Raw genomic sequence first — 12,910 nt, 5'->3', positions numbered from 1 at the left:
ATGACCTCACTGATATGAGGAATTCTTAATCTCAGGAACAAACTGAGGGTTGCTGGAGTGGTTGGGGGTGGGAGGGATGGGGTGGCTGGGTGATAGACATTGGGGAGGGTATGTGCTACGGTGAGCGCTGTGAATTTGTAAGACTGTTGAATCACAAATCTGTACTTCTGAAACAAATAACGCAACATATTTTAAGAAAAAAGAAAAAGAAGAAGATAGCAGGAGAGGAAGAATGAAGGGGCGTAAGTCAGAGGGGGAGACGAACCAGGAGAGATGATGGACTCTGAAAAACAAACTGAGGTTTCTAGAGGGGCGGAGGGTAGGGGGATGGGTTAGCCTGGTGATGGGTATTAAAAAGGGCACATTCTGCATGGAGCACTGGGTGTTATGAACAAACAATTAATCATGGAACACTACACCAAAACAAATGATGTAATATATGGTGATTAACATAATAAAAAAAAAGAAATTACTTTCTGAGAAAGAATCTAAATGCCAGCCTTGGCAATTGTGGCCTTGATTTTTATTATAGTTACAATCTTTCAGCCAAAGATGCCGTGCACAGCTTGTCCTGCTCCAGAAATGGGGGCTTCACCTAGGATATAGAGTAGCCAAGACAGGGCAACCTCTCCAGCCTTTCCTGGTGCCCAGCCATTTATCCAGTGCTCACTTCTGCCCAGCACCCTCCCCGCATGCTCATGCCGATGTTGGCTGCCATGACTTTGAACAGGTAACACTTGTCCCCATGGAATACAAGGGAAAAATATCAATCCCACTGTAAAATTTGGCAATCAAGTTATAGCTCTGACATCGATGGTACTCCACCCCCCAACCCCAGCCAGGATAGGTAACGGGCTTTCTCAGCAGGGTTGGCCCAGGAGGTTGGGAGTGACCTGCCCCACGTCATCACAACAGGTGGCAGGACTGGGATGCAGGGGAGAAGGCTGATGTCACACATGCAGCTCCTGGGAAAAGCCTCGATGGCCTGTGATGTACGAGAAGCTGGTTCTCTCTGCCGCACACTCCCATCCTTCCCTTTCTTAGTGCAACTACCCTGGCCTATTTGCAGCAGGCTCACTCAGGTTCAGGGTGCAGTTTACACAGGAGCGGGCAGGCTCTGGGCCTTGGGGATCTTCTTCAGAGCATATTCCACTCACTGAGGGCATTTGTGCACATGCCTTTCTCCCGGTCCTGCTGTGTGTCCCAATCCTCACCCATGTAGTAGTGCCCATGTCCCCTTCTTGGCGTCCAGGTACACCCAGGACTGACTCTGCCCCACAGCCTCCCAGGCCCCTGGCAGACCTGGAATCTTGCTTCCTGGTCCATGCCTATTCCCCCAGAGAAGGGGGTCTTTGGCATTTGTGGGATAAAGTCACAAAAGTGAAGTTCAGATAGACCCCCCAGGCCAAGCTGGATATGGAACAATGGCTGAGCCCAACCCCAGCATTGCAGGACTGCCCCCATCCTCCATCTGGCCCTGCCCATTATCTTCTAGAATTGACCATAGTGCAGTGCTGGGAGGGGGGCCTGCTTCATTCCTGCATGGGAGGGTCTCTCCAGAGTCCCTGCTAAGAATCACCTGCTCTCAGGGGTGTTCACTGCTCTCCCCTGCCCCTCTGTGATGTCATAAAAGGAGGGAGGGGAGAAAGGAAAATATATCAAGGGAGTCTCTCTCACCAAACAAAACAAGGTCAACAAAGAAACTTGCAAAAAGCAGTGAGAGGCCACTGCTGGGCTTAGCCAGGGGACCAGTTTTCAAGCCAGGAGAAATAAATGTTTCAAACACAAGACCTGCCAGAGCCCCAGAACCCTAGAAGCTGGAGAGGGAGGCTTGACTGCTGAGCGATGCTCGGCATGCCCCAAGGACACACATGGGTGTGGGCACCACGTTCACCCCGCTGACCCAGGGAGCTGCCTTCCTCTGGTCTAGCTGGGATGATGGTGTCAATGTGGTAATGCTGAAACCCTCTGTGACTGGCAGATCAACAAAAACCGGTACAGAGACTGTTGCTGCACGAATACTCTTCATTTGCTACAGAACACCTTTCAAAGCCTGGCTTCCCTGAAGGCACAACAGGGAGCATGCTGTGCATGATAAAGGCCCAGGGACCGACCCCCAGAAGCCCTCACACTGGAGGAAGGAGGGCACGATTCACTGTAGGATGGGCCATGTCCTCCAGCAGAACTTCAGCTAGGGAGGAGTACACACGGGCTGCTGGAACCTCATTTTATCTGAATGAGACTGTCGGCAGAGAGAACCACCCCGGCTCCCCACCTGCTTTCCCAGCAAGTCTGAAGTCCTTGCCCCGGGCACAGCGCCTCCCAGCACTGGGTCCAGCCCACTGGCATAACCCCCGTGCCTGCTCAAAGGCAGAACTCCCAGCCTGCTTGCCTGGAGTCCATGGGGCAGTCCCAGCACGCTGAGCTGAGGCCTCCTGACCTCCCTCGTGGGCCTGTCCTAACCAGAAAGCACAGGCCCCGTGGCATAGCCTGAGCTGCACAGGCTTCTTGGGGTCTCCTCCTCAGCAGCCTCGCTGTGCTGCGTGTGGGACTGACGGAGAGAGGCTTACCTCGTGGGACAAGTAGAAGGCGGCAATGCCCAAAGGCCAGAAACAGCAGAGCATGGAGAAGACGCTGAGGCCCAAGTGGTCCCTTGGAGGCATCATGAGGAAGTTGTCCTCACTCTCTGTGTCGCTCGAGTAGTCGCTCTGCAAGACAGAAATGGGCAGGGATAGGACAGAAGAAGAAAGCATTAACAATGGAGTCACCATACGATGCCCCGGACATGGGTGTCGAGCCTGGCATAGAGCAAACCCTCCTGAGAAGGTCACTGTTGTTATAGTGCAAGTATACTTCCCTAAAGAAAGGAAGCCCCTGGTTAAGGAGATCTTTATCAAGAACAAGAGGAGAAAAATCCCAAGTACTTGGCTCTTGGGTTGTTCCATAGAAGGTCAAATCCTACAGAAGGCCATTATTTCAGATCTTTGGGATCCAGGGACACACGGTGGGGATAGAGGTTTAATCTATACAAAGATGGGATGGGCACACTCAGAAGGCACACTCACCAGCATGTGGACTCCTCTCTTTATTCTAAGACTTCAAACTGGTTTACAGGGCTAGGCAGGGCCAGTGTGGGACAAGGGGACACTCCCTGAACACCCTTCATTTTCTTAGACTCTGATCCGAGTTAGGATGTTGCTGGGCCTAGAGTCCACCCTGGATGTTTGTGCTCCTCCCAGAGAAGCTAATGGCTGCTTCGTGAGAAAGCTCCTCTGGGATGAGGCCACTTGGCAGGCCCACGGGCTCCTCCCAGCCCTGGCAGAGCCTCCTAGGGAGTCTGGTGCAGGGGTCGGGAACTGGCACAGGGATTTGTAAAAAGCAGCTCAGAAGACTCCAGCACTCACTGAGCAATGGGAACCGGGGACCAAACCTCCCTGCCAAAAGCTCCCTAGCTCCAGGATGCTAGATGGCCATCATCCCACCAGCACCTCCACCTCTGGATCCTGTGCCCAGAGGATGCTTTAGTCTCAGGGATTATTCCATTTGCTGGGCCCCCATCCTGATTTTTCTCTCCTCATCAAAACATGGCACACTCAACGCTGACTCATCCAAAAACCAGGGCCAGCCTATCTCCGTGCGTATTTTAAGCAAAGACGGGATTGCATTTTACTCCAGATTTTGTTTCCTAAAAAAGAACCGGAGCATTTGTTCCTGAAAGAGGGTCATTAGCTTCCTCACTCCCTTTGCCAGTGCCAGAGGTAGTTAAACATGCAGCCTCCAGCTTCCTCAGGTGGCTTTAGGGCAGGGGGTGACCTGAGGCACTAAACACCCGGGAGGTGTGTGAGCATCATGCTGTGTGGACACCATCGCTGCCAGAACCACCCCCAGGAGTGCCACTGTGTACCTCCCCTGACATTCCCACGCACAGACAGGCAGATGAAGCCCACAGAGGACCATGGATCCCTCCCAATTTTGGTTAACTAAATGCACACATATCACTGCCAATCAGAGCCTCCAGTCGGCAAGCAGACAGCCGTGGAATTAATGGAAACTTCCTGTTAGGACTCTGTTTCTGTGTAGTTGAAGGAGAACAGGCACATTCTGAGGGTCTCATTCAAATCGCAAACAAGGACCCTCTCCAGAGGACCTGTGCTTGAAGTGGGCGATGCACTGTGGACACAGTCCCCCATCCACCCATCCCACACTTGCACACATGCACACCCCCGCCCCCACCACCAATGAGTCAGGAACTGAGAGGTATCCCTTGTCACAGGGGGCTGGCTCCTTCCCGCCAGGCACGCTCTCTGCCCTGGGAAGACACTTGCCCCTCACGACACATCCCTCCAGGAGTCTGGGACCACATGTCATCCCCCACCCCCTGCCCTGACAGAGCCCGGTCTGTGAAATTTCTATTCTTTTCACTCTGTAGCCCTGCTTTCCATATGGTCTCTCAAACAATGAAGGGAAATGAGAATCACGGTCCCTATGTCTGTCCAGAAAGGGCACTGAGCAGCCCCTGGAATGCACAATTCACAGGTGAGACCTGGGGTCGGAAGGCTGGCCAGGGAGAGATACACGTGTGCCTATCTGCTGGGAAGCCAAAGTCTTTTGATCTCAATGAAGGAGTGGAATGTTCTGGCTGAGCCTGAGTGTCCTCACGGCTGTGGGTCTCCAGACAAGCAACCACACGCCAATGCACCCTTGGCCTCTAGACCCTCACTCTGGAAACAGGACAGTGTCCGCGCCATCGGGTGGCTTAGCCGCGATGCAAAGGGTCCTCTGCATGAGGAGCTGGTGAGGTCTGGGAAGGGAGGCACCTACGGTGACAGTGCCAGGGCAGGCCAGGACTGTGACCAGAGAGCCCCTGGGAGGGCTGGAGGACCAGGTATAAAAAACAGCCACTTCCTCTAGCCCTGGACTCAGACACGGAGCTAATGGGTGTCACACCAACTGATCAGGATGCTGCAGGTGGATGTGCTTGCACACGGCCAACAACTCTGTCAATGGATATTTTCGTTTCTTGGCTTTTGTGGGCTTTTTGTTTGTTTTAGTTTACGAAGAGTTTTATATACCTGCACTGGCTGGAATCTCAGGGCAACTCTGGAAATAGGTGTCGTTACTATTTTTATTGTTATTTCTGTTTTATGAAGGACAACGCTGGACTCGAGAGCTGTGTCTTGCCGAATCAAAGAAGTGCCCAGTCAGTGGCCACTCCTTCCAGAACTCTGTAGTGTAAGCTGTGCTGGACAGTAACCACTGCTAAAAGCAAACCCCATTTGGGCTCAATTGCATCTTGCCCAAAGGTGAGGTGTCTTCTCTGCCCTGCCCGCCCCAGGGATGCCAGTGACCGCTCCAGACTGGTCTGCTTCATGGTGGCTACAGGGTCGTCAGTGGCAGTACTGGGCAGGAAGAGCTCCCCCAGTCATGTGCCTTGTGAACTGTTGCCACAGACCACATAGGTATGCTGAGCCCCAACTTCCATTTTTGGAATCTGCCTAGAATTACACCACTATCCCCATGAAGCAAAGAATTAGATTTCAGGGCACTCCCCCAAAATCTTCACAGATTTTTATTTAGAAGCATAAGGGAACCACACTCTGTAAATTGCAAAGTTGTGGCTATACGGTACCAAAAATAATTAGTCAATTTTGATTAAAATAGAGTTTAAAAATTCAGGAAAATTACAGGGCAGACAGAAACAGCCCAGTCCATTTTATGTTCTGTCTTCCATAGGCGGCTGTTCTGTGGGTATAAGCGGCCGTGGGCATCTTGCCACCAACAGCAAGGAGAGGAGATGAGAGGAGGCTTGCCTGGGTGAGGCTGCGTAGACACCAATACACCAAATAGGGAAAACACACGCAAACACCAGCACCAAGAAATTCATCACGCACAGCAGCTGTTTCTAAAAATGGTCTTCATGGGTCATCAGATTAGAGAATTGCAAGGCAAACTGAAAGCATTCCAAGGGGGCTTACAGTCCCTGCAGGGGCCCTGCTCTGCGGCGGCCAGTGCTGAGCGGGCCCAGGCAGAGGAGGGCACTGTTGAGTCCAGGGGCACCTCACACGATGGGCCCATTCTACGACCGGTTCCATCACCTCCTCTCAGAGCAACAGCTCTTGACCCTGTGGGGTTTTCTTCATTAGGGTATTTTAATATAACAGTCATAATGCCAGGCATGATGCCCCATGGTTCGCACATCACAATTCGCTTGGCTGTGTGAGCCTGGGCTGCGAGGATGTCATTTTAGGGGTGCACAGCTGGGCTCAGGTATGTCATTTGGTGTCACTCAAGGCCTCACACATCCTCCTGCCAACGCCTCTGGGCCTCGCACTGCCCTCCCATTGCCCCCAGATGCTGCTTGCTCCTCTGGAGCGCCACTCTGCATGGCCCCAAGGAGAGAGTGGAGGGGCACAGAGAAGGATGGGACAGCCACGGCTCGAAGGCAGGGCTTCCCATGGAGGCTCCCTTTCCAGGAATGTAGGGGTGTTTGTTCTGAGTGTTTTTAACAGCACTGTTTAAAAACAGTGAAATCACAGAAGAATTCTACATAGAATTCTATAGATTCACGGAAAATGATGTTTATAAAAACTCAGATGAAAAACTAGAGTAGAATGTCAGAAATTAGATGCTTCTGGATGGTGAGGACATTGGTGATTGTTTTCTTTCTGCACTGAGACTGCTCTTCAGGCCACTTTGTAAGCGCTTGTTTGTTGAGCGTGTCGTTGCATTTGGATGGCTCAGTGGAGAATGGGGCAAGGGGCTGGAAAGAGCACCCCTGCTTCTGGGCTCCCTAGGGAAGCCTGTGTGGGAGGTGGGAGGGGGAGAGGAAGGGAGGAGACAAGAGTGTTGGGCGGGGGTGGGCTGGCAGCAGGGCCCTCAGCAGGGCAGCAGGGTAGAGACCATCCCGGAAAGAATCCCAAGTCCATGTATGTCACCCCCTTTCCAGTGCCAGCAAGGGCCAAGGAATTTGGGAGTTTGGAATTTGGGAGTCAGCCCAGCCAAGGAGCAAAGCAGATTATGAAGGCAGAACTTCAGCCTTTGCCCCAGTCTCTTTCAAGTATTCGATGCTTGGAGCACACGCTTCACAGAGTAGCTTCCTACTGCCCTACATGGAGACAGCCCAAAGCAGGAATGACCAGATTTTCCCCAGCAACGCTCAACAGCCATTGCTCCCAAACTCATGCCCTGGCTCATCTCTGGAGGATGAAACTATGTGCAGTGTCAGTAAAGTATCACATGTACTTCACTCTCTATTGTAATTCCTAAAACCTGGGAATTCAGTTATTTTTTTGTTAGTCAACTCCCCAGTGATCAGGCAGTTCAAAGAACAGAAATAGAAGGTTTCCTAGTAGATACACATTTTTCACTGCAACATGTTTGATTTTCCTCCAGTAATGACAATCAGTGTATTTGGTTTTGGGGGAAACATCACAGTGTGCATGGTATTGCAGGTGCTGCCTCATTTTTCACTTAATAGGGGGGTGCTTCTGTGCTGCAATTCATGCAGTGGGCTGGGGGCCTCCTTAAGGACAGTCCTCAGACCCCAAGTCCCCTGAATTTAAACAGCTCCATCTCTTCTTGTATGAATGTTGACTTCCCAAGTAAACTTTTATAAAACAAATGGCTCTCAGCCAAAGGAAGGGAGGAAGGATGGATGAAGGGAAGGAAGGAAGGAAGGAAGGAAAGAAGGAAGGAAGGAAGGAAGGAAGGAAGGGAGAAGGAAGGAAGGGAGGGAGGGAAAGACCGAAAATGGGGGAATTAATGCATTACTTAGAAGTAATTTTTTTTTTTTGCCCCCTGGTGGTATCTGGCACAATATTCCCTTAATGATTTTATATTCCTTGAGGAAGGAGGTACTTTTAGAAGGCAATAATCTGATTAAGAGCATAGAAATATGAAATTTTTCTGAAGACGGGGGAAAAATAAAGTTAACTCAGAAGGGATATCAAATACCACACCAGTGTCTCTTGTGTTCCAGGATGAATGAGACCCAATTCCCAAGACCCATGGTCCGGGTTACATCTGTGTAAACAGGTACACACAATGCGGGGTCAGCCACCTCTCTGCACTCACCTCCCACCTTGCCTGTCTCTTCGGGAAGCTCCAACTTTGATTCCAGGGTTAGAGCGGATGACCACATAAATAATGTAAGGAGATTATTTGCATGGAGACTCTGCGGAATAGACCAGCGTTGTGTGCAAATGTGAGATGGTAAGAACTAAACAGACACCTGTTGCTGGGTCACCTCTAAGAACCATGCTCTTTGTTCTATTTCTTCTAAGTTTGTTTTCTCCTTTGTGGTGGGGGCTTCAGGTCTTAGCTCCTACTATAGTGCCATGAAGACTATATTCCCATGATCAATAGATTTGATTCATCTGCAACTTTAATTCCCTTTAAAAAGGTTCAGCCTTTAGGGGCAGGCATCAGGTGTCCAGAGGGTGACTCCAGGAGGAGCCCCTGCAAGGCTGCATCCAGCATTCATCACCTTCAGACAGCCAACTCATCGAAGGCGACTGGATGAGGCTCGGGACACACAAGCAAGGTTTCCAGGGCCAGGTCTGCTGTGCTCTGGGGACACAGGCCATCCTTTACACAGAGCAGTTGTCAAGAGCGAAACTTCTTCTGCTGATGGTTACTTGTCCTGAACAAAGTGCAAACTCATCTCTTGTCTGGAAAGTGTCTAATTATCATCTAAGCGTGGTTGAAGCCTTAAGGTCTGCAATGTTCTGGCAACAGGAGTCGAATGAAGCAAGCTTCATTAAGATTTACGTCTGGGCATTGCTCCTGGTTTGTCCAAAAGTGGGGCATGCTGGTAAGACATGATCACACCACAGGGCTATTCAATATGCCTGCGTTAATTTAAATGCTTGTTTTCTAACTAGATATGGGTATTTGATCCAATTGTTAGGATAGGAGGACCAGCTCCCTCCATGACGTCCCCCACCAGGTCAGGTCTTCTTGCGGTCTGGAAGTGCTCAGGGGCCCTGGGAAACAACTTATAGCAAAATGCTTTCCTGAGACACATTGTAGTGTGGCTCCCCTTAGAAGCAGATTTTGAGCAAAGGATTGGGGTGAATTGTTTTCCTGGAAGATGACCAAAAGAGATTCCAGCAGGAACGAGAAGTGGGACCTGTCTGGGAACACAGAGGATAAATGGCGTGTCATTGAGGCAGGCACCTGCATGACCTGAAGCCTGGTCCTGCTGGGACCTCAGGGGGCCAGAGTGAGACCATTCCCAAAGTTAGCCCACCAAGAGGAACTACCTCTTGGTTGTTAGCAGGAGAATTGCTCCTGGGGCAGAGGTTCTCCCATACTTTGCAGATGGTCCCTCAGGCCCCCAGAGAAAGTCCTCAGGTAGACGGAGGCCAGGCCAGAGGGCTTCTACGTCTTCTTCTCCTGAGGGGCTGTGGAGACCACCTATTACAGAGCCCATGGAGAAACTGGGGATGTTAGTGGACACCCTAAAAGTTTGAATCAGGGCAATCCTAGATGGAGCAAGACTACCATACTCAGCCAACACCTGGGAGGGGTGAGGAGATGGGGGCCCACAAGGAATGTGCGTATCCAGGATGATAAACCCCATCCATGCCAAATAAATAAGCACAAAGCACAAATATGCATCCATGTGTGTAAGACTTGGTGTACAATACCACCACATGAATCAGGTAAAACTGATCTGGGCACAGCAAGCAGTCACTGTGTGCTGATAATTAGGTTACTTTTTCACAGTCATGTGTTTGTGTTTTATCCACAGTGTGGATATAACTGAGTTGTACAGTGGACTTCAGATTTTGTGAAGAAATTGAGATTCACATCCGAAGGTCCCTTGCTCAGTTAAGGACCTGGGGGCAGCATGTGCAAAGGCCCTGGGTCATGAGCACTGTACACACACAAGGCTCTAGATAGTGAGAGAGAAAATGGTGTGAAGTGGGAGCAGAGAGGTGCTCACAGGCACACCATGCACAGTACTGGCCACTTTCCACTGCTTGAGAAATCCAAGGCTTATTCTATATCAGGAAATAAATAGGAACCTAGTCTTTTATGGCTAACCTAGTCTTTTACAGTTGTAAACCAACCCTAGCATGTCTAGTTATCATTAACTGCTGACCCAGTTTCTAAAGGTGCATCCCTACTTCTAATCTGTGCTATTTGCATGTGTGATTTTCTGCACAGAGAAGCTACATACATCATTGCATAAGGCGATGATTGTCCTTTTTAGATCTTCTTGCTTCTAGTCTACGATACATTTATCTGAGGAACTCAAAACATAATCCACCGAGTTCCTTACTGTTTTCAGATAGAAAGTCCAAGTAGTTGTAGCAAGGTGGATTTGGACTGGTTTGAAGGTGAAGAGGGGAACTAGGACTGAAATCTTAGCCCAGCTCCCTTGCCACTGTGGCGCTCCTCACTCTCAGAGTCCCTCCTGTGCATGGCCAGCATCTGGGATGGAGCGCCTCCTGAATTTTCATGGCCTGGGCACTCTGCTTGCCTCACCCTAGTCCAGGTGGAATCATGCTCAACCTGACTCACAGAAAAGACAAGGAAAACTACACCAAGACACCATTTTTCACCTATTGAGTTGTCAAAAATTAAAAAGCACTATCAAGGTTATTATTAGTTAGGCTGTTGGGAAACAGGCTGGTTGGGATGCAAATTGGTGCAACCTTATTTGTAAGGTATTTGTCAATATAACACAATTTAATATGTGTTTATTTTTGGTCCTGTAACATTACTTCTAGGAATTTATCCTGAAGAGTCACCTCTAATAATATGAAAATACATATGTGTGAGGTTATTTGCTGCAGCATTGTATATAATTGCAAACTACTGGAAATGACTTAAATGCTCATTCAAAGGAGAGTGCTCACATAAACTGTGATACATCCACACCATGGAATACAATGCAGCTTAAAACAGCATGAAGGACACCACTGTGAGCTGACTGGACTGGAACAGAGGGTATCCATTTTCATCTGCCCATAACACAGTTATATCGATACGTTTATGTAATATATGCACATAACTATTTCCTAGCTCTGTATGCAAGAGTGCCTGAAAACAGTGATCCTCCTCCCAGGAGCAGTGAACAGACTTAGCACCCAGATGTTGGTTAGTAAATACCGTTCTCCAATAAAAGCAGCCAGGTTCTTTGGAGAAAAGGCTGATTTCAGGGCTAGGGTTGCCAATATAAAAGATACATCTAGAACAGCTAGAAAAAGCGGGGGGCGGAGCAAGATGGTGGAGGAGTAGGAGACCTAGATTTCATCTGGTCTCAGGAATTCAGCTGGATAGGGATCAAACCATTCTGAACACCTACGAACTCAACAGGAGATCGAAGAAAAGAATAGCAGCAACTCTCTGAACAGAAAAGTGACCACTTTCTGGAAGTTAGGACATGAGGAGAAGTGAATCTGAGGCGATATTCGGGAGGATAGATGGCGGGGGAGGGGGGCCTCCGTTGGCCACTTCTGGCAAGTGATAGAGCAGCGGAGCACAAAATCGGAACTTTTAGAAGTCGGCTCCACTGAGGGACGTCGCTCCAGTGGCTAAGCTGGGGGTGGAACCCTCGCAGGACAGTGTGGTCTAAGGACCCTCCGAGTCACAGAAAGACCGGGGGTACGTGAGTGCAACAGAGCTCCCAGGTATCAGAGTGGGGAAGCCAGCTGCAGAGACAGAGGCGAGGCCCAGGGTCTCAGCTCGGGGTTGCCATAAACTGTGATCGGCAACACAGTCGGGCCACTCCTCCTCTGGCAGGGACCCAACAAGAGGCAGATCCGGGGAGACTCCCTTTCCTCCCCCTGGAGGAGTGGCGCAGAAGCGCACCTCAGGGATCTGCTTGGTTTGGATACTCCACATGGGGTCGGGTGCCAGAGATAGAAACGCCTGGTCACAGGCCGGGTGAGCACGGAGTGCGGCCAGAGACCGGGGAGACGGGAGTGACTGACTGCTTTTCTCTGGGGGTGCACTGAGGAGCGGGGCCCCGAGTTCTCGACTCCTCCAGGGAAGAGATTGGGAGGGTGCCATTTTCACGCTCATCCTCCAAAGCTGTACCGAGAGCTTGGAGGGAACAAAAGCTCCCAAGAGCAAACCCGAGCAGATTGCTCATCCCGGACCTACAAGGAAGGGGCAATTCCGCCTCCGACAAAGACATTTGGGAAACACAGCAACAGGTCACTCTCCCAGAAGATCAGCAAGAACAGCCAGTCAAGACCAAGTTTACCTATCAAGGAGAATAGCAGAACTCCAGCGCTAGGGGAATACTGCACATAGAACACATGGCTTTTTTTTACCATGATTCATTAGTCTTTCAAAGTTAATTTTTTTAACTTTTTTTTAAAATTTTTTCCTTTTCCCTTTTTCAACCAACATCTTATCAATCCCTTTTTTAAAAAAACATTTTTATTTTTCATTTTTAGAGTCATATTCTATCCCTTCATAGTAGTTACCCTTATTTTTGGCATATATATATATACATATGTTGTTCTCTCTTTAAAATTTTGAGATACAGTTTCTTCTAACAGATCAAAATATACCCTAAATCTCTAGTGTATGGCTTTGTTCTAGTCTCCTGCCTGATCATATTCTCTCCCCCCTTTTTTTTCTTTCTTTTTTTTAAATCCTCTTCTTTTTTCAAGTGCCTTATCAATTCTCTTTTTAAAAAATTTTATAATTTTCATCTTTACAGTCATATTCCATCCCTTCATTGTATCAACCATTATTTTGTACAGTATGTCTTTCTTTCTTTAAAATTTTAGGAGGCACTTTCTTCTAACAGACCAAAATACACCCAAAATCTAGTGTGTGGCACTGATGTGTGCACTAGCCTGATCATATTTGATCATATTCTGTTTTTTTTTGTTTTGTTCATTTTTGTTTGTTTTTATCTTTTCTTTTTTTTCCTCTTTCTTTC

General features: G+C 49.1%; 1 protein-coding gene across 3 annotated transcripts in view; it reads right to left on the bottom strand.

Annotated features, from left to right (window-relative positions):
• Positions 1–12,910, bottom strand: part of SYNDIG1 (synapse differentiation inducing 1) — a 235,909-nt gene that overhangs the window by 74,928 nt on the left and 148,071 nt on the right. For all 3 annotated transcript variants that reach the window (XM_025876971.2, XM_073889641.1, XM_073889642.1), the window contains exon 3: positions 2,571–2,708. In XM_025876971.2, the coding sequence (XP_025732756.1) occupies positions 2,571–2,708 (138 nt within the window). The remainder of the gene's footprint in view (positions 1–2,570; positions 2,709–12,910) is intronic.

Source organism: Callorhinus ursinus, unplaced genomic scaffold, assembly GCF_003265705.2.
Source record: "Callorhinus ursinus isolate GAN/ISIS: 27379988/994484 unplaced genomic scaffold, GSC_fseal_2.0 scaffold111, whole genome shotgun sequence".
NCBI classification, from domain to species: Eukaryota; Metazoa; Chordata; class Mammalia; order Carnivora; family Otariidae; genus Callorhinus; species Callorhinus ursinus.
Note: the sequence above shows the minus strand (reverse complement) of the source record. Positions and strands in the feature narration are given on the sequence as shown.